Raw genomic sequence first — 27,882 nt, forward strand, 5'->3', positions numbered from 1 at the left:
ACTATATAAATAAAAATGTGTCATATGTTAGTTTGTAATTTTTTTATTTTTCTAATAAAAAAATTAATTTGTATAAATTTCTTTGTAAAGATTTATATACAAATAAAATTTTGTTTGAACTTGGAGAGAAACAAAATTGTTTAGTTTTTTAAAAAAATAGGACTAAATTAAGACAAAATAAGAATACAGGGACCAAATGGAGACAAATTAAAAATATAGGGACCAAATTGAGACAAATCTAATGACACGTGGTCTGATAGTGACACGTGGCACTAGCAGTGCCACCTCACATTGTCATTGTCGTGTGGCTCAATGTCAACTTGACATGTGGCATTTTTTTAAATAAATAAAAAAATTAAAAATAAAAATATAAATAATTAAAAATATATTTAAAAAATTCAAAAAAATCACGAGCTGACACGTGTCACCCTTTTTAATGATGTTAGTACGAACTAACGACAGTAACCTAATTGCTTCAATTTTTCAAAAATAGGGACCCAATTGAGAAAAAGAAAAAATAAGAGATCTAATTGAAAAAAATCACCGAAAATAAAGACTATCAGAATTATTAAACCTAATAAAAAAAAGGGTATTTTTGTCTTTCACTTGGAGAGATGGTGCTAAAAACAAGACTTTTCTTTCTACATCCCATAATTTTTTAGCATCACCACATTTTTTAAAATGGCTACTTTACTTTTTGTAAACATGACTTCTAGGTTACATATTTTGAAAATTTTTAATTTTCAAAACATGAATTTTAGAATGAAGCTTTTGGGATGTAATTTTTGAAATTGAATTTTTAAAATAGGAATTTTTTTGGAAGGATAATGATATTTTAACAACTCTTTTTTAACAATTTTTTGATAACAGGACATGTGTCACCATTTTATTGGTTTGTTTGAATTTATTCTAAAAAAATATTTGAAACGAATCAATCACAAATTGCTATATATACGTTGTCAAAAAATTGTCAAAAAAAAGTTGTTAAAGAGACTTTTTCCTTTTGAAATATATTAAAAATCTTAAATGTGTGAGGTAAAATAAAGTTTTGAAATATATTAAAAAATCCTATATGATAAAAGTAAAAAAAATTTAACAAAGAAATATAATTTTGAAAATAAAATAAATTGGGGAGGTGGAGGGAGAAGGGGTGGTGGTGGAGGGAGCAGTACCCTTTCAACCTGGACCAGAAGAGCCCACGGCCCATGAAAGTATTCATGAAAACAAAAACCATTATCATTGGTCAGAGCAGGTCACACGATTGCCACTAGCAAGTTCTTTTTTCAGCTTCTGAAACGAGAAAATTGGTTCGTTTATTTTTCAATTCAATTCTTGCTTGCAGCTTCAAAGAGTAAACTTGAAGAAACAAATAATAAACCTTAGAAAAAGAAGAAGAGGTTTCAAATTGAATGGAGTCCTCGTCGTCATCGTCCATTCGAATCCGAATATTCGATGAGCTTCCAACGGCCGAAGACTTCGACTCTGTGATAGAGCTTTCAAACGTTCCCGCTGTATGTAAACAACATACAAAATTCTCTGCTATTTCTCTTCTCTCTGTTATGCGCAATTTATTATTTTCGGTTAATTAATTGTTGGTTTTTTCAATCCGGAAAAGGTTTTTCGCGGGTGCACCAAAAGTTGGAAGGCATTCTCGCACTGGAATCCATCCAATGGTGGCCTCGACTACTTGCAGGTTCCTCTTCACGTTACTCACATTCTCTTCTTTGCATCCTTCATTTCCTTGTGTCTTGTATCATTGATTGAAGTAAGTTAACCGTCTGTTGAACATTTTCATTTGCTGCTATGTGTTGAAACCTAGGCACGCGTGGGTTCTTGCACGGTGGAGGCCATGGTATCTCAATCTGCACCTGTTTTTTATGGTGATCTTGGAAGCCATCAGAGGGTATTTTTTTTTTTTTTCTTAAAAACTATCTATGTATGGTTTTCGGTCTATTGATGAAATGATGCGTGATTAATCTGTTTTTCTTTCCTTGCAGGTTCCTCTTCCATTTTCTAACTTCCTTGACTTTTGCAAGAAGGCGACGCAGATGCAAAGTAAGCGCCACCATCAGGGTCTTGATCATTGTGCTGCCTCACAAACTGACAATGATACAAAACATGCTTGTTTATCCTTGGAAGATGCTCCCGAACAAATTTATTTAGCACAGGTTCAAATTCCAGCATGTATTAGATAGTCGGTAATTTTGCGAACTGGTTTATCAAAAGGATTTTTTTAATTGTTTTTTGTGAGGATTCTATGCTTTTTTAATATTTCATTGAACTATTTTGGCTGTCATTTCTGCGTTGGCCCTGTCCCTAAGTTGATGAAATGGCAATGAAGAATATTCATAGGCTTAAAGTGTAGCATGTGAAATCAATGCAATTATGTAATACTTAGTGATAAAAGCATACCTAAATCGGCATTCATCCCCACGAGTACCATCTAACCCTAGTGCTATCTTACCTTGGGTGATTATAATTTCGTCTTCACTGTAAGAAAATTTACCCTCACAATTTCTACAATACATTCCCTAGAAGGTGAGTTCTTTTGTTTGCTTTATAGATAGTGTGATGGTGGCATATTTTCAAATGAATGTTGGTGATGTGTATTTCAGGTACCAATAATGAACAGTGATCGTCAGGAAACCGTTCAGTTAGAAATCCTAAAGGAAGACATTCAGACGGTTGGTGCATTTATCCCTGTAATTTGTTTTGTAGTCTACAGCTCTGTATATTTAGTTGTTCTCTGTAATAGGAGGTTTTATTATTACCCTTTTTATTTGGGCTTTTTGTTTTCTGCAGCCTTCGATTTTGGCATTAAAAGAGTTATCTTCTATAAATTTGTGGATGAACAATGCCGAAGCCAGATCAAGTACTCACTATGATCCACACCATAATCTTCTTTGTATAGTTTCTGGCTGCAAACGAGGTGTGTCTTCCTCTTATTGATGTATCATATGACCTTGCCAGTGTGAATTTTTTTCCTCTGAGTGATAGATGTGGTACTTCTCAGGGTATCAGCTTTTCTTTATTTTTTTTTACACATCCTCAGGGTATCAGTTATTAGCAAATTTCAGTACATTGGTATGGCTTACTGATGTTTTAGTCTATTTAATGTCTAAAGTAATATGACGATAAATAATGTATCACCGCCAAATAGAGTTTTGGAACTTTATTTACTTCTCCCTCAAACTTTATTTCCAAGAGTCTTCTCATTTCCCTCTATTCAATTTATTTTACAAACCGTCTCTAACAACCAAATTCTTTGTAGTTGTTTTGTGGCCTCCTTCTGCCAGTCCCTCACTCTACCCAATGCCCATATACGGGGAGGCTTCTAATCACAGGTATTATTTAAAACGAATATTAAGAGGAGAGAGAGAGAGAGAATAAACAGAGAATTACTTTATGACCAAATGCACTCAGTGATTGTTAGGTCTCCTATCCCTTTATCAATGTGTTGAATAGATTGTTGTACACTGCGCTATTACTAGCATGAGACAAATTCAACTCTTAGAAGTGCAGTCCACAAAACACAACTCACTAGTTAGTTGTCACTAAGGCATCATTATATTCTGACAGTTCTATTGTTTTTTCTAATAAAATCCATGTGGCAGTTCTGTATCTTTAGAAAATCCTGACTACTCAATATATCCAAGGGCAGAATGCTCAATGGAGTTTGCTCAAAAGGTTGTTCTTCAGGCCGGGGATGCACTTTTCATTCCTGAAGGCTGGTAAGCTCTAGACTTTGACAGTGTCTTTAGGACATGACTTTCTCAGTGTCTGTAATCTGAATTAGGGGAACGTGGGTCTGGCTGGTTAGATTGGACAGAGAAAATTGTTGCATGATATTAGTATAAGTTGTCATTTTATTTTTGTCAATCTATGCTATACACACACACACACAAACACATACACACAAACACACATACACACACACTTTTGTTTTCTTGCAGCCATTGCTGATCACAGAGAAAAAAAATCATGTAAAATATACCCAAGAAAAGTTAGTCCATCTTTTTTTTGACAGCAAAGAATAAAGAGATGATTCCCTATGCTTTTTTATTTTATTTTATTTGTATAACAATCAAAGTGTACTTCATTGGCATAAAACACTTTGTTAAAACACTTCGTTTTTCACTTTAAGCTTCGTGTTCATATTTTGTCGTAATTTCTGTGTATTTGGTGCTTAAAATGCTATTAGTGTATTTCCCTTTTTAGATTGTTGGTACGCTCATCTGACTATAAATTTATTTACTTACAACTCAGTTGGATTAGAGAATATAACAGGTCACATGGTTAAAGTATTTAGAGTTCTTCGTACAGAATGACCAAAAAATAGGGGGAGATGTAAACCATAGGATTTAAGCAGGATAAATGAATTGGAAGAATGCTTTTGGTGTCATCTGTGATAGAAAGGCACCAGCAGTCAAGCTTAAAGGAAAATTTTCAAACATAGAAACAAGTCCTGTGATATTTTATGGAATTGAATGTTGGGTGTAAAAAAGACAGTAGGAATGCATTGTAGAAAATATGGTTGAAACATGCATCGGATAAGATGGTTAGGGTGTGAGGACAAGACTTGTATTATAATTATAGAAGCCTCATTGTGGAGAGTTGATCAAATGTAGGGCAAAACAATCGCTAGAGGTTGGGAGAGACTCAGAAAAATTACAGACAAAATCAATAAGAAGGATTTAGATGTCAATTAGTTTTCTATTGATATGATTCATTACATCATTATGGTTTTGCTTGATGTATGCAGCTGACCCCACCTAATGGGCAAAGGCTTGGTTATTGTTTTTGTATCTAAATATATACAAACTTCTTAAAATGTCCCGCATTTTTTTATTTATATTTCATTGGTCTCATTAATGCCTTTTGTTATAGGTTTCATCAGGTAGATAGTGATGATTTGACCATTGCAGTCAACTTTTGGTGGAGATCTAACATGATGTCTTGCATGTTGGAACACATGGATGCTTATTATTTACGCAGAATATTGAGAAGGTATTGGTGATATAGTTTTTGTGCATAATTTATCCCCAAATAGATGATTATGAGATATACTGACTTTTGAATGTTATTCTTTTTCTTGTTAATTATAATTCACCTATTGGATGGACACATATGAAGATTGATTGACAAAGAAATGGTACGTTCCTGGTTAAAATTGTGTCCATTATTGATGAAATTTCTAATAAAGTGTACATTCTACTTCATCCTGATAGAAACCAACTGGTATAGAAATTGTATTAAATTACTGTCACCAGATCTGGTCTATAGTTTACCAGATTACACAGAGCACAACAGAACACGTAAACTGAAATAGAAACAACACTTAAGACAGTATGCTTCTTCCAAGTTACCCAGAGCTTGGTCTCTCCCTTTCCAGATTTTCTCTCCAGTTTGATAACTACCTAAAAGCAGTTATGCTTGGTCCTAATAAAATATGGAAAAACTGTCAAACTGCACACCGAACTGTTAAAAACTATTACAATAACTGTCCTAACTATTACAATAACAGTCCTAACTATTACAATAACTGTCCTATTTACTATAGACCCTACAGACTCTTTGTTTCTGGTTTCTCCTCTTATATAGTGCTTACTTATAAGAGGTCTAACACATTCTTTATTCCTTTTCACGTACTGGGTGGTTGGTATTGGAGGATGGATAAAGACATAAAGCTAAAAATTGATACTTTAACATACTATTTTGTTAACCTTTGAACACACCTAGAGAGGGATACATGTAAGTTATTCCTTTTTTAAAAGATCTTCTGATGTGTATGTTGCTTCTTTTAGTGTTATTCTTTGTTTGCCTTTTTTCTACTGAGAGTATCACTCACTGGCTTAAAAGTTTCAGATTGGTCATTGAGACAATGGTGAAGTGGATCAATTTTGGGTATGAGCCCAAATAAGTCATTTACTTGGAAAGTATATTCCAGAAGAAAGAAAAAGGCTGAGTGGGTTGGGAGTTATTGATATAGCAAGTGTGAGGAGAGAGGGGTTGGTTGAGTCATGGTTTATAGGGAGCATGTATGGATAATGGAGAGGAGATCGGTTAGTATTTTTCTGTTGCCAGGGAGGTTGTCTTCATGTGGGAGCTTTGACGGATTATTTCTTAGGCTTCTTGATTGTAGGAGCTCTAGTAGTTCATTTCCTTATTGATCAATAATTTTCTGTCCTTATCATTCTATCAAGTCTACGATTAGATAGTTATTTGTTGTCAAATTACAATTATGAAAGGTTTTGATAGCTATTTGAGGAGTAACAGTTGTTGAAGTAGTAAGCACAAACTTATGAACTGCTGTCATTTTCTCTATAATTTTATTCTCAAGTCTGGAGAAGGTAAAGGATTGCTAAGTTCATTATAAAGTTAAACCATCTGGTTATTAGTGCTTCTCTCCCCACTCTTCATAAATTCGAAGTAATTGTATTGAACTTGTAACATGTTTACTTTTTCAATAGACAGGACCAACTACTGCTTAAATTGGGGTTGAAAACTACGATGCGGGTATGCGAGTTGCCTAATAATGGACAAGCAGGTAGTTAAATTACAAGAAGGCGTTGATGAAGTTTGATTTTACGTGTCTCTCCTTGTGAGAAATTTATCCTGCTATCTTTTTGCCAGTGGCTGTCTAACCCAGTCTTGATAATCTGATTGTCAGATCATGCCGATGTAAATTGTGATGGTAAGTTGTTGAAACGGATGGATCTAAAAGAGAAAAGAGTTAAAGAGAGGAACACTTTGCAAGAATTGGAACCGGCTGCAGTTCAGGTGCTTCATGAACTTGTGTCTTTAGTTCACAACAGTGTCAATGCCAACCAGGATCGGCAATCACTGTCAACTTCTACTAATGGTTATGAACTTGTAGTGAATGATAAATTTGAGAAAATAGTGAGTGCTGACTTTAAAGATGATCCAGTTGCTAAATTTCTCTGGGACATCAATCCACAAACTCTCCAAGATGTCTTTCTTGCTATGGCGGTTAGTTTATATTAACCTACTAAACTTGCAAATGTCAAATAAGTTTGATATTCTTTGTGCAGTTCTTGGTACTTTGAACTTGTGGTGGGGGTTTTTCCTTATGGTTAGATATACGATATTATTACTTGGTCATATCAATGAAAGTTTTCATTCCTTCCTTACGAGTTGACAAACATGTTTGGATGAGATTGAGATTTTTGTTTGTTTTATTAGGATAAGGCCACTGTGACCGCTTCTCTTAGTTTTATATATTGTGCTTTCCATCATTTTCTCAATTGTCAATGATATTGGAGCTATTGCTACTTCTGCAACTTGAATTATGCACTAATCTTATTTTTATTTGTAGGTTTTAGTTGTTTGTTTAATTATTTAAGTTGTATACATTTATATATTATTTGAAGCATGTTTGATTATTTACTATTTTCAGCACAACTTCCCAAGAACTTTAGAGGCTCTTGTGCTGCATGTACTTTCACCAGTTGGAGCTGAAGTCCTTACTCGGAAATTTGACGAGATGGATCAACATACTCTTGAGGAAGATCGGTACTTACTCATGTAGATAACATCCATTATTTTGTAGTTGTCAAAATGATAATATCCATTTTTTTGGCCCTGTAATTTTAGGAATGGATTCTATGAGGCTTTCTACAGTGCATTTGATGACCAATCTGCAGCAATGAATTCAATTCTAAAAGGGAAGGAGTTGTTCACTCAACAGGTAATTGCTGAGCTGTGCTCTAGCTTTATCTTTTGGAATTCAATATTCTGAATTTAGCTTATTATTTATATTTGCAAAACTTAGTTCTCTATTTAGCCATTTGGTTTGTTGTGTTGTGAGCGTGAGCAGGATGGTATTTCGCTCGTTAGGACTTTTTGCCAATAAGCAAGTCAAACATTTGTATTTCCATGCTCTATAGAAACCATGAACATCTAACTGACTTTAAAAGCTTACTGAGGAATTACATCTGTTTCTTTTTTTTGCCCACATGGTTAATGTAATATTACAATATTAGTTTACTTGGGTGAAAGAAAGTGAACGCTTGTTGATTGCCGATCTCTTTTTGAGTTTTTTTCACTAAGTTCAAAGTTACACTATTTTGTTTCCATTCTGGCCGCTTTCAATGCCTAATGAGCAAGGCTGATATATGATTCAGGATCAACATGCGTTGATATGTCAAATCTATTTTATTGTTGCAATCTAAGGCCAGACTTGTGACTTATCTTGGATGGATGAATGCTAGGATCACGTAGAGGTTATTCTCATTCCAATAACTATTGCTGCCTATCTATCTAAAATTAATTGGACATGACAGAGGTTGTTATCTGCTTGTCAGTACTCGACTGTGCTTAAATAATTGCACTATATCAAGCTCGATATGCATTTGATGTCATATTTCCGCTATTCTATCTTTGTTTTGCATTTGGATCTTTTATCATATCCCTGATATTTTCATACGCTTTGTGTTAACATTTATTACATTCTTTATATTCTGTCTGTCATTTTCAATTTGAATAATCGATGATTTTCTGACCAAAGAAACTATTTTTTATTTCTCAGAATCAATTGATTTTGACAATTTTGACTGTCATGTTCTGTATTATTTTTTTGCCCGAGAGTGACAGATTTCCTAAATATACTTTGAGATGGTGGCATCTTTCTCTTTTCAATAGTCTCTATCCTCATCATTATTGCTATGCATGAGTCTTGCATTTGTTGCACTGCATGTGCATTGAGACTTTAGTTTCACTTTCATGTATGAGAGAGAATATGCAAATGGGTTAAGAGTTTTTTGTGTTCAGAAAATTACTTAGTCATACAAACGTGGAACGTTTTAATAAAACTAATTGAAGCTAATTTTATTAAACTTTGAACAACTCATAGAAGTATATGCATAATTTGAAATAGGCTTAGGCGTTTCAAACATATTGATTCTTTTCCTTTCTTTACTTATAGGCGTTTAAAAACGTATTGGATAAATTTGTGGGAGTGAATCTGGAAAGCTGAAAGCTGAGTGTTAGAAGAGATTCAAAAAGGAGTAAACTTCATGGACGAATTGACCCACCAGTACCTCCAAAAAGTAAATTGATGCTTGAAGCATTTCTTCGTCTGGGTCCCTAGATGCCAAGTGAAGTGAAACATATGAATGAATTGGCCCACAAACTGATGCATATAGGAGACTGAAGCTTTTCGTCTGGGCCTGTACTTTTGTTTGTCGTTTATAGTTCAGTAGACCATCATCACTAATTTGAACTGTATTCATATTTGTACAAGTTACAACAGTTATGTATATACGTTGAATTAACATGCCAAAGTTCTTTGTCCCCGTCATTCACGTTTTTTCCTTAAATGAAAAAACTCAGTTTGGACGCTGGATTAGGCAAATACTAAAACAATGTTACCTTATTTGTGTTGTTGTTTCTGCCTAAAATTCAGAATGTTTGAACTGGCGTAAGAAACGACTATATGACTATATGGATAAAAAAAAAATGCGTGGTCTTGATTTGAAACAGGTACCAGATCAGTGAGCAGCTTTAAAAGCCCAACTTAGACAAATTATTATTGACAATATTCTGCACCATTGTTCTTTTAGTAAAGTGCTTTATTCTAGTACACTTTTGTTATTGGTTTATTATCTAAAAAATGTTGAGTACCCAAACTTTTTCAAAAAATCTGTATTCGTAAAACGATTATTTTTATAGTTAAAAATTCTGCCAATATTTAGTAACAACACGTTGTTATCTAAATTAACATCTTAATGACTTCCTTTATTAGGAAACTTCGTTGTTTTCTTAAATAATAGATCTTTAACATTCTTCACATCAAAAAAAGTGGGACAGCTACTAATAACGCATGAACTCTGTATAATCGTGTTCGAAATGAAATTAAGAAAGTGTAGAGAAATCAATATTGGAAGTGGGTAGACAAAGAGTGTATGTCATTGACTGTCCAAGAAAAGCTCTGTTACACTATCTAAGAATGGCAGGGAAAAGAAAGCTGAGGTAATAATTAGTACTGTGGGGGAGAAAAAGATGAAAAAAAGAAAGGTGAATGAGATGAGAATCTGTGGTGGAAGATGACATATGCAAGAATGTAAAATGTAAAATGTTGATGGAGGGAATAGAAGAGGCTTTTGGTTTTTCTTCTTTTACAGCAGAGGGACATGAAAAGAGGTTGTCTCTTTAAGTAGGCAAATGGAATGGATTGTACCTTAACCCTGCAACTTGTAAATATACTTTCTAAAAGCTTGGATATACCATAACACCCACACACACCAAAATAAACCATAAAATCCGACACCATCTTCTTTCGTTAATCCCTATGCTCTTTCTCTTCCGTGCTCTTGCAGTGAATTTTACTCAGTTTTAGTGGCAAAGAACTTTCTTCATTCCTTCTTTTTTAGCTTCTATGCTCATGATGGAATGTGCATGTCAAATAATCATAATATCAATAATAGATTAGTTAAGGTATAAATAACAACTAAAAACTTAATGTTAATAATGTTTGTTTGATTACATAACAGAAAAATCACGAAAAACTGTTTATCAAAATTTATCTTGTCATATATCTTTATCAGATGATAGTTAAATAAAAGTTGACAAAACGGTGTGGTTCATGACAAAGCATGATATGATATATATAAATAGTGTAGACAGCATATGACGTTGAATTACATCTATGGACGTAGCCAGCCAAAGCCTACGCGGCACAAAAGTTGATAAAGAATATACTGAAAAGAAGGCCAATTTAAACTTTCAAACGTGCATCAACCATTTTTTTCATAACCGTTGACATTTTTTCTCTCCTTTTCCTTTATTTTCTGTACTCTTCTTTTTCTCTTTTCCTTTTAATTGATTACCACCGGACCACCATAACACTCCGCACAAATATACAAACATACACCGTAAAATTTATCTTGCCTTTTCACTCATGCTCATAACCTCATTCACTTGCATGTTTTCGAGCGTCCCTTTACAAAAAAAGCCTCCATTTCTTCAAAACTATATATATCATATCCATTTTCTCCCTCAAAAGAAAAAAGAATTTCTTGGAAGTTGGTTAATGCTCTAGGCAATAAATGAACGTGGGCAGCCCCATTTCCCTCGAAGTAGCTAAATCGAAGTTGGTTTTGGAATTTTCAATTTTCGTCCCAAGTGGATTAATGAAGAAAAATAAAATTTTCTATATATGAACAACGAGTGTACATACACCGTAGAAGTTAATGCTTTCTTTCATGACATGAAAGCCTGCAATGTCTTTGCACCTTTTTCACCGTACGTGAATTGATTAGTAGATGGGACCCACATGGATCTTGTATATGGTTGTAATTACAATTACACAGTGATCTCATTGACTCACGGGTTAGGATTTACATGAGCTGTTTCTGTTTGAATATGGTTCACGAAAATTCTTTGGTTAGATTTAATCGAAATAATAATGGATATACTTCACCCTTTTGGAGTCTTGTGTTGCATGGCACAAACCGAGACAAAAGCTTGCGACACGGAGAACTTTGGCATTTAGCTGCTAAATCCAAAAATGGTGTCACTTCTAATCCACGAGCTTCACAATCTGCATCATTCGCTATCCATCCGACAGAGACTTAAACTAAATTATTATGCAAATAATGTTCAACACGCATGACAAGTTCCACTGTCACAAAGATTTTTATGCACAAATTTAGATTGTGGTTATTTATTTCACCAATTACATATGAAAATTCATGTCATCGGGTAATAATTCATTGTTTATTAGATGTTGTGGTTTCTAGCTCTCATCCATGGGTTTCACAACAAGGGTATTTCAGTCATTGGAAAGCTTGCATGGTTGCCGACATGTGATAACCTCACCATCATTTCGAGATAACCTACGCCTATTACTTCATGTTAAAATCCTTCTTTTTAAACTTTCTGATATAGTTAAATCCTTTTTCATTGTTCATTTTAAAAGAAGGCTGTATCTTTTCTTTATTTAATCATGATTATCTATAGATACAAAATCATGTACATTTATCTATCATTCTCTTATTATTATCATATATGAGATACATACAACTGTGTCATTCATGAAATTCTAGAATGAAGACAACAAGTACAGTTTATGTATGACCTAAAAGCATTTAGCATAATAGGTATTATTATTGTAGTTGTGTTTTTAAATATTTAAAAGAAAATTTTTGTCATTTATTTCCTCATTTAGTGATGTTATTTGGCTTAAGAAAAAATTTCTTTTACCCAGTTTGAATATATTGTTCCCAATAAAGGTTCAATCATGTGTCTTTATTAAAACCAAAATAAGGGCTGAGAGTAGATATTTTTAAACAAGTTTTTAATATTAAATATAATCAAAATACATTGAGAATGTAATTTCCATAAACTGACTACTTTATAATAATTATTATGAAAATCAAATCAAAGTTCTACTCTTTAATATGAAAAGGCTATGGAAAAGTGCTTGACTTGGGTTTAAGAAGGACGATTTTAATTAAAAACCACTTTGTAGTACATTTATATAGGATATATGTGAATATATATATATATATATATATATATATATATATATATATATATATATATATATTTCTGCATTATCACCTGTAAGTTCATTCTTCTTCTAATATTCAATGTTCCTAAAGAGTGTTATGAGCATTGCATATATATCATTAAATACTTTTCATTACTTAAAAGAAATAAATGTTGAATAGTTATTTATATTTGATGTAGTAAATATTAAATTTTTCTTTTGTTTCTTTAAGTATAAGAAGTGGTAAAAGCAATATAAAAGAATAAAAACACATAAGAAATCTGATAAAAGTAAGAAATTAGTGGGATGCCCTTTTATTTCTCTCTTATATCAGAGACACTAGTTTGGCTAGTAGCAGTAGCAGCAGATTAAAAGCTGTAAAGACAAAGATGGGACGTGGGTAGTGATAAAAACAAAAGGACCAATCATTATAATTGTTCATGTGATGTTTTCTCTGTTTCCACACTGACAAGAAAGACCACCGTGGTCGCTCTTCTTAACTCCATCTGTGCAGTGTGCAACAGTCACACCATTCAACAAACAAATTCTATGCTTACTCCATAGTATCATATGTTATTCATCATAACAACTAGCTAAATTGATTAACACGAATTTAATAATTAATTCATCAACCAAACTCTGAGCCAAAGCATTAACTGTAGTAATTCAAAGGGGTAAAATAAAAATACAAGTTCCAGCAAGGGTATTCCACTCTCTAGTTTGTGTGAACATTATCTCGATATTACATCCAACACAACACATTGGTCCCTAAAATTGTAAGCAACAATCTCCTCAGTAACTTTCATTCAGTCCTTGATTTTAAACAAGGTCATTCAGTAGAAACAGTCACTGTTAGCAGCACACCCCTTCACAAACTTTTATTAATGAAAGTGTTTTTCAATAAATTTTAATCTATAAAAACGAGTGTATTAAAAGAGAATGCTAGGAGTGTGTTGTTAACGTTTCTTGTAATATAACTCTTGTAAAATTAAGGATTGTAGTAAACAGTTTCCGAAATTTTGTGACCGAAGCTTACAATTTTCACAGACTAAAGCAGTTCACTCACAATTTCCCCAGGAATTGGGTCCAGTGGTTGTCCCAAGGAATCCAAACCCATGCTGTGGCTTGAAAAGCGAGTTGCTATGATTATGATGGTGATCGTAGGGTTGGTGGTGGTAATGGTTGTACTCTACGCTCCCTCCCGTGAACGGTAGCATGTCCTTGACGTCGATGCTAACGTTCACCGCGTCGCCATTGGTGAGGCCAAGAAAGTCCCTGGTGAGACCGTCGCTATTAGTGAGGCCCCTCATGTTGATGTAGCGTTCGGGTGGCACCGAGTCGAGCTGAGTCGATCCGGTTCCCAACTCGGCCATGCTGAGCGGAGTGACGTGAGTGGGGCCCGTGATAGCGGCGGCGCCAAAGGTTGCAGCCTTCTGGAGCAGCGCAGTGGCGGAGAGGTGCGCTGACGTGGCAGTGTTGGAGGGGCGGACGTGGAGGTCACTGTAGGGTGAGGTTATCATGGTCTTGGGGGGATGATGAAGAAGCAATGAAGGAGGAGAAGAGATGTTGTTGTTGTTGGTGGTGAAGATTGGAGTGTGGAAGTTTTGAGATTCAGATTTGATGGTGTTGTGGAGGGTTGGAAGGTTGCTAGGGTTAGGGTTTGGGTCCCAAGGATTGATGAAGTTGGTGGTGTTGATGTTGTTGTTGTGTTGTTGGGTTGGAAAAAGGAAGAGGGATTGGACCAAAGGGTTTGTGGTGGTTGTGGCCAGTTGGTTTGCTGACAGTCTTGCACTTTCTTCAGCCAATGCATCACAGAATGCTCTGTGAGTTATGAAGCTGTCCTTCCTGCAGTTTTCACACAAATAATACAAATTTTACTTCCACTGCACAAAACAACCCTACAGATATTCCTTCATCCATATCACACTATATACAAAACAAAACCAATAAACTTTTAATAAAAACATGTATCAATTATGTCTGGACTATTGGATGTAAAAATCTTCTCTTTTCACATTTTAGATATATCATTTTAAGAAACTAATAACCTTTAGGATATCAATTTTCCTTTTTCTTTTGGGGGTGTGTTAATGAATGAAGTGAATCATGCATGTCAATGTGGAGTTTGCAAAACCGAAAGAAGGACTTATTACATATCCTTGTAGAATGTGCCCCGTTTCAAAAAAGGTGGGGAAAATTATGCATGGGAGAGAGGTAATAATCCATACACGGATTGAAGTGTAAAAGGCTTAGAGCTAATGGGACATGAATAGTGTCTCGGGGTCAAATTTAAAGTAGGAGAGAGAACAAAATGAATGTGGAAAATTGATGAAAGGCTCATGTGCTTCATGCATGGAGATAACAAAAAAATATTGGAAAATCTTATTTTGGTAAATATAGGTTTTAATTGGAAAATATCCAAAGTTGGTCCAAAATTTGATATACTGATTCAATGTAAAAGAATAATAGGCATTTCGTGATGATAGCGGAAGTCTTGGGAAACTAGAGCTCATGCACGACACTTAATGGTGAGAAATGTAAATGAATCCCATGTATGCACTGATGATGGTAGAGGAAAGCAACTTAGCATATCAGATTTTTTTGCAGATTTATCAGGTTTCACAATGATGAATGTTCAGAGAAAAATGGCTATACTAAAAAAATTTAAGAAAAAGTAAGAAATCATCACAAATTTTTGAACAATGTTAATTATACTTGTTTTACTTTTTCAGTAGACAAAAATAGATCCCATCATTTTCTTAGAGACTGCATCCACTCCATATACGCACATTTGTGCATATATGTTATGAGAGAGAGAATAGAAGTCTAGAAAACAATTGATCACTCTCTGACACCCTTGAAATTTTTGCGTAGGCTTAAACCCTATGAATTGAACACTATTTTTTTTGACATAATGTAAACATAGTACATATCATGCCCTTCATGCTGACATGCATGTGAATGTATTATCATGAGTTAAAAAAAATGAACAACAAAATGCTATTGAGTCACAGATAAAACAGTAGGTAAAAACAAAATATATATGTATGGATTGTGATTTTGTTTTTGTTGTTAATTGCCGCGCATTCATTTGGCAGTTTTAGGATTCATAAACAGGTAAAGTTTCAGTCACTCTTGCAAATTGACACTTGTATTTTAGCTGTGTCCACTTTCATGCAACCTACCACGGCACGAGCATTTAAAACAAGGGTGAAATCAATCTTAGTTCCATTCCCATAAAGAGCAAAGATCATCCAAATTTTTTTAAGAGAACCCCTTTTGATAGTTAAGCATGAATTGATTTAAATCTAACATATGAACACACTTAAAAATTTCTAAATAAATAGAAGTTGAGTATACATATATACCTGGAAAAAAGGGTTCCACAATCACATCTATATTCTCTAGTACCACAGGTTTTGGAGTGAGCTTTCCAATCAGACTGAACGGCATAGATCTTTGAGCACTTTTCACATTTCCACTTCTTCTCTCCATGTTTTCTGCAGTAATGTTTCTTAATTCCTGTGAGGTCCCCAAGAGCCCTTGAGGGGTTGTGGTGAACGCATGAAGGTTCCGGGCAAACGTAGGCTTTCTTTTTCACCTCTTTGTTGTTCCTTTGCTTCAGCTTCCATGGGAGGTTATGCCCTCTCCTATGAAGCTGAAGGTTCTGGTCTCTTTGGAAACCCTTGTTGCAGATCTCACACACAAATCTGTTAGTAGCTAGAAGAGTCTTCGGTGATAAAGCAATCACTTCAGCATCCGGGTCTGAAACGTGCACAGTTTAAATCACAAAATGAACCTAATTAACCAGCACACATGTCATCTGATAATAATAACTCACATCTCATCAATTGCAAGGATATATATGTATGATGCGTATGCATATATATATAATCCAAACTCCAAAGAGCTTATACATATAATGATAAATTAGTTAATTCATTACCAGGGTTTCCAGGGAGGTTTCTCTTTTTCTTGATCTTTTGAGGCTGTTGTGGAGAAATGATTGTTGTGACTACGTGATTGAGTCCACCGATTCTTGTACCACAGGAGACAGTGGCCTCTTCAGACAAGGAATTGGAATTGGACATAACTGAAGGGAACATTGCCTTTGAAGAAAAACTCCAAGTTGGAGGAAAAAGAAAGAGAAGAAAAGCAAGATACGATATTCTAATGTTTTGGTTTGTTTGTTTGTTCCAAACCGTAGCTATGTATTTATTACCTTGGTTTCGTGATGGCTACTTTTTGCTCCTTGTTGAGCCAAGAAATGCAAAATCCTAGCTTGGGTTGGGACACGACTAATAATTATATGCAGAACCTTGCTAGTGAAGGGGTGGCAGGGACTCATAGACAGAGAAAGACATCATTTACTTTGTGGTAAACCATTACAATAAAAAGAAAAAGGTAAAATCACTAATTAATCTCGTGAAGAGAGGAGGTGATGATGATGATGATGGTGGTGGGTTATTTTTCGAGTCACTGTCTAAGCTATGTGGATTGTTTTTGTCTGAGCTAACTCTGAACAACTACTTTAGATATATGTATATCTCTTTCCATATATATGTAAAATTAAACATGCTCATCACTACAATCCTCTATGCAATCAACAACCATATTGAAAAAAAGGAAGATATAATCTCAGTACTCAACAACCTCACTTCGTTTTTCTTCATATATCTATTATGCTAAGAGAAGTTCATAATAGCTGAGTATTTGTAGAGAGGAGAAGGTGATGATGACAACAGAAGTAGTGGCAAATTGTAAAACACATTAAGAAAAAACTGAACAAAGAAAGAAATTAGGGTGAACGAAAAGGCAAGAGGACTAAAAAAGGTTAAGAAGTCTGCAGAGAGAAAAAAAAGGGTTGTGGATGACGGAATTGACCGGGCAAAGACTAGGAACTATCCTCCTACCCACTTGACTGGTAAAATTCTCCTTTTACTTTTATATTTTATTAACAAATACTTAAATTTTTATTTATACTCTTTTTTTTTATATATATTTATCACTTATTTCATTTTATATTTTCTATCCTTTTCTTTTTATCATTTTCTTAGGTATATATAAAGAGTTGTTCTCTTTTACCGAGGTCTGATGGCAGTTTCTGCCTTTTGTTTTTGTTACATGTAATAAACACCCAAATCTTAAAAGGGTCTTAAAAGCTCATGAATTGGCCTAAGATAATTAAGAAAATTCAAGCTTTTGAAGTACATATATGTTGGCATGCCAAGATAACCCCACAACTAACATGATTGATTCACTGATTGACATTACTGTGAATGTAATAATCTGACCATAATCATGTCATGCAGTTTGCATAAGTTAATAATATACAGTCATTCGTCTACTTTAATATAAAATTTAAACACCGTATATGTAACGTATGGGAAAAAAAAAATTACTGCACTCTATAAAATGTGAAAAGTGTTTGAGTAATGGTTTTAAAGTTGTGATGGTCTTGAACCTTTTCGATGATATATACAATAATTCATAACTCATGTCAAGTAGCATGTTCTCTCGGTCATGTATGTATATACACTTTCCACAAGCTTATTATTTGGTTCGTGGAATGTAATATCAAATAATTGTTATCCATAATAGCCTTGAGGATTTTCTGCCACTCTATCTTTCAGTGTTATTCTCTTACATCCTAGTTTGTAGAGAAAGTGCTTAAAAAACCCCACTAAGGAGAGAATTTGCAAAGGTTTCTTCTTTTCTTCTTTCCCTGCTCTTTATTCCAAACCCAAATCTAAAGCTACGGAAGGATAGCATACATTGTCCATTTTGCCATTTCTCTAATCAGCATCAGCTAAGATTTGCATTGCTTCAAAGGTCAAACATGTCATTTTGGACATCAACATTGGCATTCGCTAACTTTAGGGGCCATGCGTGGGCTACTTCCGTGGAAGAAGCCATGCAAGCCATTCATAAACCATAGGCGTGTGTGAAATAGGGACCCATCACAAATTAGATCTTTGTGACTACAGCCACCCAGTTTCACATTTTCTCTTCCTCTATATCATATAATTAATTTGGAATCCTATGTCCGCTCTTTACATTTACTTTATAATCGTTTTAGTCAATTACTTAATTAGGTGAACCAAGTTAGCTAATCATGTTTAGTGAAATCTCCCTTTTAACCATATTTTCATCATTCATAAAATTTAAATTCGAAACCTTTTAAAACACTCTGAAATTCATTCTTTTTGGACCAACTATACTCTTTAGTGCGTTCTTTACATTTATCCAATCTTTCTGGAACCAACACTGAATAGAGATTGAATAGAGATTAGATCAATACTTAGCCTTAGTTGATATGTTTATTCGGAATGTGAAGACTGCATGAATTAGCAGCTCAATACCTTAGAAATATTTTATCAAAAATATATAAAGTTTCTAGATAATGAAGACAACCTAATTTACATAGAAGCATGTCACAATTTGATTTGGCACATAGTTTTCCATCCCTCTAGCAGGAAATATTTAGATTAAACATTTTGAAAGTTAGTTTATTAAGTTTATTGAGAACTCTTATACTTAATGAATAATGACGTGGCTGTATGGATGGCCTTTCAATTTTGACTCATTACTTGAAATATATATATATATATATATATATATATATATATATATATATATATTCATTTGAGATGTGGGCGCCTAACTTTTTTATCAGTTTATGCAGAAAATTCAGGAACAAGACTAGCCAATTATAATATGAAAAGAGAAAAAAAAAAGATTTAATTTTCCTTATCTGTCATGGTTAGTTAATTGTGGGTAGTATACCAAACACGATCTGGAATATTATATAAGTTTGGTTTTAGAGAAAGAGATTTGAAAAGTAAAACCACACGTATTCCTAGAACAGTACACACTCAATCATGTATGAACATGCATGCTATGGACATAAGTTATTGGAGAGAAGCTAAAAATTACTTTATGAATGGTGCACGATTCCAAATAATATGACGTTTTTAGATGATGATGATGAGAGCATATGTATGAATGAATCTTCCCAAGTGGATCGGTTAATAGATATATATTCTGTTTCCTTCCTAAGTGATTGATGCACACATTTGAGGTTATGATGATAACAATCTCATAATAGTGTTTCAGTGTTTCTTCTTGGTTTTCTAATTTGATCCAATTCTCTCACAATAGATATTCCTGTTACTGTGTTGTTCTGCAATATTCTGCATGCAGAGAGAGAGAAAGAGTAGTGATGATGAGTGGAAAAGAAACCCTCATCTATCTCCATGCGGGCCAGACATTGTTCACGGGTTCTTCTATTACTAGATTCTCCATCTCATCATCGCATATCAAATAAGGTTTTATATATATATATATATATAAAAGAATAAAAGATTAATGCCCCTTTGTATTTTTTGAAAAGTGAAAGAAAAGTATTTTCTACTTAAGAATGTCTTAAAAATTTTGATAACTATTTGTTTTTCCTAAAATGTACAAAAAAAGAAAAAGAACTGTCTTAATGTTTTTCTTTAAATAATAAAAATAGTCACTGTATTCGAAACTCTGCACAAAATCATACAATCATTTAGGTTCAGAAAAAAGAAAAAGAAAATAATATATATATATATATATATATATATATATATATATATATATATATATATATATATATATATATAACTGTTTAGGATAAGTAATTATAAAGGTGAAACGGGAAATTAATTTAGCATGCATGCCATGAATATGAATATAAGAACTCGTTTAGTGAAAGACTGTAGAGAGAATTTAGTCGCAATGAATAATAGGCATAAAATCACTACTAATTGATAAGGTTGTGCTAATCAAATAAATCTTAATTAGAATGGTTGCATAGAGATTGGATTGTATAAATATGGACATGTAGTTATAAATTTGTTTATTGTATTTATAGTTAATTATAATTATCATTGAAGAGTGTTAATAATTAAAGGTATAGTTATTATAAAAAAATTAACTTAATAAGTTATTATTGAATAATATAAAACCGTTTTAATCCTTCATTTAATTATGTTACAACTAAAAGTATATCTGTTTTTCTATGGGTAAAAGGTTCTCATTTTAAAACAGTAGAAATTTAAGCCTCTCCAAACAACCCTTAACTGTCGTTATCATACACACAAAATGAGAAATCCAACAGTAAAATAATAAACACTGTGGAGATTCAATTATTGACTTTCTCTCAGACTTTGTCAGTAAGAAAGACATCTTTGTGCATATTTTTTTTTTTCATATATGTTTCTGTTGATGGAAATCAATGTATATGTGTCTAATTAATTTTGTCTCTGTGGTGTTTTATCTGCAAGTATCCTACTCCTGAATTATTAGGTAAAAATAGAAAGTGATATTGAAATCCTATGTTCACCATATATGAGCTATATCAAAAGTAGAATTTCATATAAACAAATTTGAAAGATATTAATTAATCCATTCTCAACTTTGTTACTAGAACAAAAATATTAGAATAAAAAAAAATTAATAATTTAATATCTATTTATAAATGAGTTAAATAGATAACTTAATATCTATACTCATAAATCTTTATTATTTTTTAAAATTAAAATTATATTTTCTTAGATTAAAGTTAATTAAAATTAAAATTTAATTTATATTTAATTTAATTTACATTATATTTTATATTTTTTATAATTTTACTTAAATTTTATTTTAAAAATCAATAAATTAATTTTTTTAAATATTCATTGCAGATTTTAAAAATTATAAATATATTTTTTACGCAACTTTTCATATTCAAACATAATTTAAATCTTAGGTCAAGATTTTAAGGAAATAAAAATATGAAAGAGTTAAAATTAGTGTATATATAAAGTTATATGTAAAAACTCTATTTTTATATAGTTTTTTAATTCTTATTTTTATCTTACACAAATTTTAATTTTAACATATAAAAAATTATTTGCTTTAAATGTTTATATTTTTTTTATCTTAAAAATGTATACAAGCAAACTTTTTCTTTTGTTTTCTCCATTTAATGATTTCATTTTAATAATATCATATGAAGTAAATTTCAACTGTCAACTTTTACATATATATATATATATATATATATATATATATATATATATATATATATATATATATATTAAATTTATTTATCGATGAAATAATGATCATTTTCCTTAATTTTTTTAATTAAAACACAGTTAAGAAGGACGAGGAACATATCATTAAGAAAAAAAGGAAGCCAAAATAATAAAGAAATAAATGGAAGGTACACTTAACATGGAGAGAATAAGGATAAGGATATGACGAAAGATAAAAGGAGGGACCAAGTGGACAACTCTCTCATGCTCTTAATTGGCTCTGTACTCATCATCACCTTTTAGAAATATTCACTAGAATAATATTTTAAAAACAAATTACAAACTGTATTTTATATTATAAAATTATTTTGGACAGTATATATGCATTATATATATACACACGTGTGTTATAAATTTGTTCTAATTATTTATTTTAGTCATTTAGGTATAGATGACTAGATAAGTTTAGAAGTGTGGAATTAGTAGATTTAATTAAAACAGGTGAAATGATTTTTTGCATGAATAAATTTCTTTTATTTCGATTCATTATAAATTGACTTTTTCTTGGTTATGTTCGAGGTTGAACTTTTACAACAATTTTTTTAAGTTGGTTTTTTATGAACATTTTATCGGAACTTCATTTATATGATTAGTTTGTATTGAATGTTTATAAACTTATATTTTATCACTCATGTATCAAAAAAGTGGTTTTATATGTATATTAATGAGGAATTTTTTTTTAAGAGGTTATATTACTAAGGTTTTTATCGTTAATGTAAATTGTTTTAATAGTTTATTTTCTTCATATTTAAAATTCATTTAAATTTTCTTCAACCATTTTTTTCACAAACCTTGTAAACTTTGGAATGATTATTTTTATAGTCTTTTATTATTATTTTTTTCTTTCACTTTTGACTATGGAAATGAGATATACTCATTATGCTATAGAAACCAAAAATAAAGACGGCTTCGTTTTCTCCCGATCCATTTCTTAGCTAACCCGCTCCATGTCACCTCTTATAAAACAGTCTGTTACTCATGTGCATTCTTTGTCATTTGAAAATCGCCCTTAGTTCTAGTCTTTTTTATAACTCAAATACTGCTCTCAGAGTTTAGGCTTCCTCCGATTCTGATTGGACATGTCCCACTACTAGACGTTCAGTTCCTTGTTAATATAGGCACTTCTTTAGTCTCTTGGAAGTTTAAGAAGCAAACTAAGGTTTTTATCTGAAGTCGAATATCATGTCTTTAGTTTCTTTAGCTTGTGAGGTGCAATGAATTCATTTTATTCTTTAGGGTTTACATCTCGCTGCAATGGGTACATAATAAATGAAACTCGTCTTTGTTTATTTTGTTTTGTCCTCACAAGTAAAAAAAATGATTTTTTAACTCGTATCATATGTTTCAGTTTTGTAAAAACCGAAGCATAAAAAAATATGGTGATATTTTCGTAGTTATGGTGAATTTATATGCCTCAGTTGCCTGGGAACAGAAGCAATACGATCGTTTGGCTTCGGTTTTGTTATAACCGAGGCAGTAACTGAACGTTTCAAGTTATTTTGTCCACTAATATGTCTTAGTTATCTAGGGACAGGCAATAACACCATTTAGTTTCGGTTCTGCTATGAACCGAGGCAATACCGATCGTTCCCAGTTCATTTTGTCCACTGATATGCTTCGATTGTCTAGGGACAGAGGCAATAGGACCGTTTGGTTTTGGTTCTGCTATGAACAGAGGCAGTAGCCGAACGTTTCAAGTTCATTTTGTCCACTAGTATGTCTCGGTTGTCTGGGGGCAGAGGCAATAGGATTGTTCGGCTTCGGTTCTGCTATGAACAAAGGCAATAACCGAACGTTCCAAGTTGATTTTGTCCACTAATGTTCTCGGTTGTCTGGGGACAGAGGCAATAGGACCGTTCGACTTCAACTCTGCTATGAACCGAAGCAATATGTCTTGCCAGACAGGTGACCTTCTTTGAACCGAACATTCTGAGGCATTAATATGCCTAAGTTTAGGCCCAAATTGAGGCCTATAGGACTGTTCGGCCTCAGTAATAGGACCGTTCGGCCTCGGTCTTTTAACCGAGGTAATAGTCAACACGAATGCATTTTCTCGTGCAATGTTCTTCCTCTTCCCTTTCGTGCCTCCAAAGAAGTTCTTCTCTCCAACCTAGGGTTCTTGTTCCTCTTCTACTCTCCGCTCTGATTCGCGGCAAAGGAGGAAGCTTCCTTCCCTCCCCTTTTTTTTATTTCAATTAAGTTGTTTTCTGTTTGATTGGTTCTCTGCGAGAGTGGTGGTGTTTGATTTTATTCCTAATCTCTTCTCTCTGCCATTTATCTTCTTCACCCTTTTCTCACTGGTTCTAGGTTTGTATTGTAGATAGGGGAAACACCAATTTTTTCCCTATTGCTGGTTTGTCTCAACAAACCTTATTCAAAGGTTTTATTCCCAATCTATTCTCTCTGCCATTTATCTCGAGAGGGTCTATTCATAATATCTTCTCTGCCATTTTTAAGACTTCTCTCAACAAACTTGCTTCAAGCTTCCTTTCTCGTAGACAACCAACCTGGGAGAGGCGGCTATGGTGAGACGAGGGCGCGATAAGGGCACTGCGATGGTGAGGCGAGGACACTACAAGGGCACTACGAGGGTGAGAACCGTTCGGCGAGGACAATAACCATTCAACGAGGGCGAGAATCGTTCAACGATGGCGAGAACTGTTCGGTTCAGTACACACCGAGGCCTAAAGTTTGAAAAACAAAAACACCCTACTGCCTCGGTTATCTAAGAACAGAGACAAAAATCCGGCCCCATTTTGCCTCGGTTTTTTACCGAGACAAAAAACCTGTCCTGTTTACCTCGTCTGTATATGCCTCGGTTATGAACCACTGTCTATAGATGAAAATAACCGTTATTGTTTTCCTTTACTACACTAATTAACTATGTAATTTATAAATATGACACCTAATTACATTAAACTTCAGTACACTATAAGATTAGACTTATTTAAAAAAAATTGAGAAAAAAAAACTTATATAAATCACAACAACAAATAATGTAAAAAACAATACTCAATAAAAAAAAATCGCAATTTTAAGCATATTTTAAAATAAGACTCTATATATCTTCAAAGCAAGACAAAACTAATATCATATAAATTTGGGATAAATAAATTGTTTTAATACTCTAGTATAACAAGATAGTTATACAAAAAATAGAAAAACAAAACTTTTGTATATACAATTTATGGGGCATAAGAAAACATAATGTGATTTAGTACAAACTTAACAAGTTCACATCTTTCCATGCATTTCTCTCTATTTGTATTGGGTTGATTTTTTTATTAAAATTTAGCAAAATAATAAAAACACAATTACGTATTTAATTATTGAAAAAGAATAAAAATATATGTAATTGTAAAGAGGATGAGAATAACTTACCAAGTTCTTAACCTTTAAGTCATACTACGCATGCAAAACAAAAGAAAAAAAATCCTGTTATAATACATGGAAATTTGCAAAAAAATATATAAAATTGAGTTTGTTAGATTCCATTGAAATTTTAAGAAAATAAAAAATAAAAAATGCCAAGAAAATTTAGAATAAGGAAACTTTGGATGAGAATGGGAAGGGGAAGGGGATATATAAGGAGGAGGGAAAATGGAAGAGATTTGTAATAATAATAAAGAGTATGAAAAAGTGATCTTTCACAAAAATATTCATTACAATCCATTATAAAGAGGAGGGAAAATGGAAGAGATTTGTAATAATATCTTATCAATTAAGAGTATGAAAAAGTGATCTTTCACAAAAATATTCATTACAATCCATTAAAATCCAATAAGAAAGGCACCTCTTAAATTCTTAATAACTTTAAGATAACAAATATAAGATTACTTCTTAAGAGACAAAACTCTCACAAATTCACAAAGAACATTCTTACTTTTAAATACCATTTTTTAATTTTAAAGCAACATTAGAAAATGTCTTTAATTTCATATCTAATTCAAATTTTTCTTATTTAATTTCATCACAAAAGTTTGAAAATTCAAAATTTAATCACATTTACATTACTTGAAATACATATATTTTCCTTGTTTCTTCATCTTCTCTTTTTGCTTAATTTGGCTGAGAATAAACTCGTGTTTTCTATGCTTGATTTGCAACAATCTTTGAAAAAATTTCTTCATGTTCTCAAAATGGTGCATTATGTGAACATTTAATTTCGTTCGGAAAAGTAAATAATTAAAATTAAAGGATAAGAGAATAATAATTAATGTTGGGCAAAGAAAAAAAGGAAAAAAAATAAATAAAATAATCTTCCTTAATGCAGAACACGTCACTTTAGAATGTTTTTGAAATATTAGTTTAATATGGTAATATGATTTGCTGCACATCAGTTTCTTCCTGAAGAGAAAAATAAGATCCCTTTTTTAAAATGGATAATTTTTCTGACAATTATTATAATCTTTTTCTTGAATATTATTTGATTTATTTTTTTTGCAATCAAGACCATTTCTTTCCCTATTTTGCTAATTGTCATTTAATTCGCCATTAAGGCAACATCACAGTAATATTACAATGTGTGTATATATAAATATGCACTCTGTGATAGAAAGAAGGAGGGAAAAAAAATAGAGAAAAGGACCTAGAGATAATAGAGATTGGAAGAGAAAATATAGATAAAAATAGTTCTGAGACATAACGGTTATGTCAACTACAACCACCAAAAAAGCACTAGGGAATTCTAGAAGCTAAAAAGGTATGTCATCTCTTTTACATTCTTTTCCTTTTTTTATTGTACTTGGATACTTTTTTTTTAAAAAAAGGGGTACGACTTTCACTCCACCAAAACAACCTTTTTTCTAAAACATCATAGAAAAAATGTTTTCTTTCGTTTCTTTTAGTATTGGCTATATCTCTCGCATCACCTGATGTTTTATTATTATTATTATTATTATTTTTAAAGAAAATAAATAATAAATCAATAATTTCAAGAATAAAAAATACATTTCTTATCACGTTTTTTTATAATTAAATCGTAAAATCAAAGGTACGCGTCGGCCTATGACTCTTTTCTTTCTTTTTTCTAATCTTTTCTTAAACATAAAAAACTTACAAAATATTTAAAACCAAAAGGTTAATTTTGTTAAACCAAACCTTTTCACTTTTCGAAAAATTTCAAACAATCTTTAATAATTTGTAAACAAACTCAGGAAACAAAGCATCAAAAGAGATTATACGTTCCGAATAAAGCAGGATCTCGCAGCCGCCAGCACAGAGTTAGCCTTGAGGGTGAAAGAAAGAAATATGACACTGAAGGCTAAGGAACATTGGAGATATCTTTATGAAGAAACCAATGGAGCAGTTGGGAGAAATTCCCCCTCCAATGTCTCATGGTCTGCTCTTGATTCTGAATATGACTCTCCATTTGCTTCATCATAGTCTGATTTCTCTCTTCCACCTCTATCAATCTTGCTTGTTTAGCAATGCAACTCTCCATCTACGTCACCACAGCCTGTCGCTTTTCTTCTGCCTTTTCACGCTCCTGATTTAGTTCTATCTCAAATGACATTGCCATCCTTTTCATTTGTCCCTCTGTTTCTTTGACTTGAATCTGGGCTTCCCTTAGTCTTTTTAGGGCTTCCCTAAGCTAAGAAGGATGTCACTTTATCCTCCCTCCATTTTAGGGCTTCCCTTAGTCTTTGACTTGAATCGGCTTTATATCAGTGGTTGACTTCTCGTGTGTTCAAGGGGATGGTTGACTATGCTCATTTCTTCACAGGTCTAAATGGAAGGAGGATAAAGTGGCTTCCTTCTTGGCTCAGGGAAGCCCTAAAAAGACTAAGGGAAGCCCATATTCAAGTCAAAGAAACAGAGGGACAAATGAAAAGGATGGCAATGTCATTTGAGATAAAACTAAATCAGGAGCGTGAAAAGGCAGAAGAAAAGCGACAGGTTGTGGTGACGTAGATGGAGAGTTGCATTGCTAAACAAGCAAGATTGATAGAGGTGGAAGAGAGAAATCAGGCTATGATGAAGCAGATGGAGAGTCATATTCAGAATCAAGAGCATACCGTGAGACACTAGAGGGGGAATTTCTCCCAACTGCTCCATTGGTTTCTTCATAAAGATATCTCCAATGTTCCTTAGCCTCCAGTGTCGTATTTCTTTCTTTCACCCTCAAGGCTAACTCCGTGCTGGCGGCTGCAAGATCCTGCTTTATTCAGAGCGTATAATCTTTTTCGATGCTATGTTTCCTAAGTTTGTTTACAAATTATTAAATATTGTTTGACATTTTTCGAAAAGTGAAAATGTTTG

The 27,882-nt window shown here is 32.9% G+C and overlaps 2 protein-coding genes across 6 annotated transcripts; one reads left to right on the forward strand and one right to left on the reverse strand.

Moving 5' to 3' along the window:
- Positions 1-1,236: 1,236 nt before the first annotated feature.
- Positions 1,237-9,373, forward strand: LOC106772418 (tRNA wybutosine-synthesizing protein 5). 5 transcript variants are annotated; one of them, XR_001376582.2, is made up of 16 exons: positions 1,237-1,511; positions 1,616-1,693; positions 1,820-1,903; positions 1,998-2,168; positions 2,616-2,684; positions 2,803-2,929; positions 3,272-3,344; positions 3,615-3,731; positions 4,888-5,007; positions 5,134-5,152; positions 6,475-6,547; positions 6,671-6,990; positions 7,418-7,533; positions 7,615-7,708; positions 8,145-8,243; positions 8,945-9,373. XR_001376582.2 is itself a non-coding variant. In XM_014658811.2 (15 exons), the coding sequence occupies exons 1-15, from the start codon at positions 1,410-1,412 to the stop codon at positions 8,993-8,995; spliced, it is 1,614 nt and encodes a 537-aa protein (XP_014514297.1). In that variant the 5' UTR covers positions 1,238-1,409; the 3' UTR covers positions 8,996-9,373. The 5 variants fall into 5 exon arrangements, 4 of the variants coding, with proteins under 4 accessions (XP_014514297.1, XP_022640323.1, XP_022640322.1 ...); XM_014658811.2 differs by lacking the exon at positions 8,145-8,243 and having other exon boundaries at positions 1,238-1,511; XM_022784602.1 differs by lacking the exon at positions 8,145-8,243 and having other exon boundaries at positions 1,238-1,511; positions 6,671-6,780.
- A 3,733-nt stretch (positions 9,374-13,106) lies between these two features.
- Positions 13,107-17,435, reverse strand: LOC106772443 (protein indeterminate-domain 12). Its single transcript, XM_014658844.2, has 3 exons — positions 16,458-17,435; positions 15,880-16,276; positions 13,107-14,356 (listed from the first exon to the last, which is right to left on the reverse strand). Exons 1-3 carry the CDS (start codon positions 16,615-16,617, stop codon positions 13,570-13,572), a joined length of 1,344 nt encoding a protein of 447 aa, XP_014514330.1. The 5' UTR covers positions 16,618-17,435; the 3' UTR covers positions 13,107-13,569.
- Between the last annotated feature and the right edge of the window lie 10,447 nt (positions 17,436-27,882).

The sequence above is a fragment of the Vigna radiata genome, chromosome 8 (genome assembly GCF_000741045.1).
Source record: "Vigna radiata var. radiata cultivar VC1973A chromosome 8, Vradiata_ver6, whole genome shotgun sequence".
Lineage (NCBI taxonomy): Eukaryota > Viridiplantae > Streptophyta > Magnoliopsida > Fabales > Fabaceae > Vigna > Vigna radiata.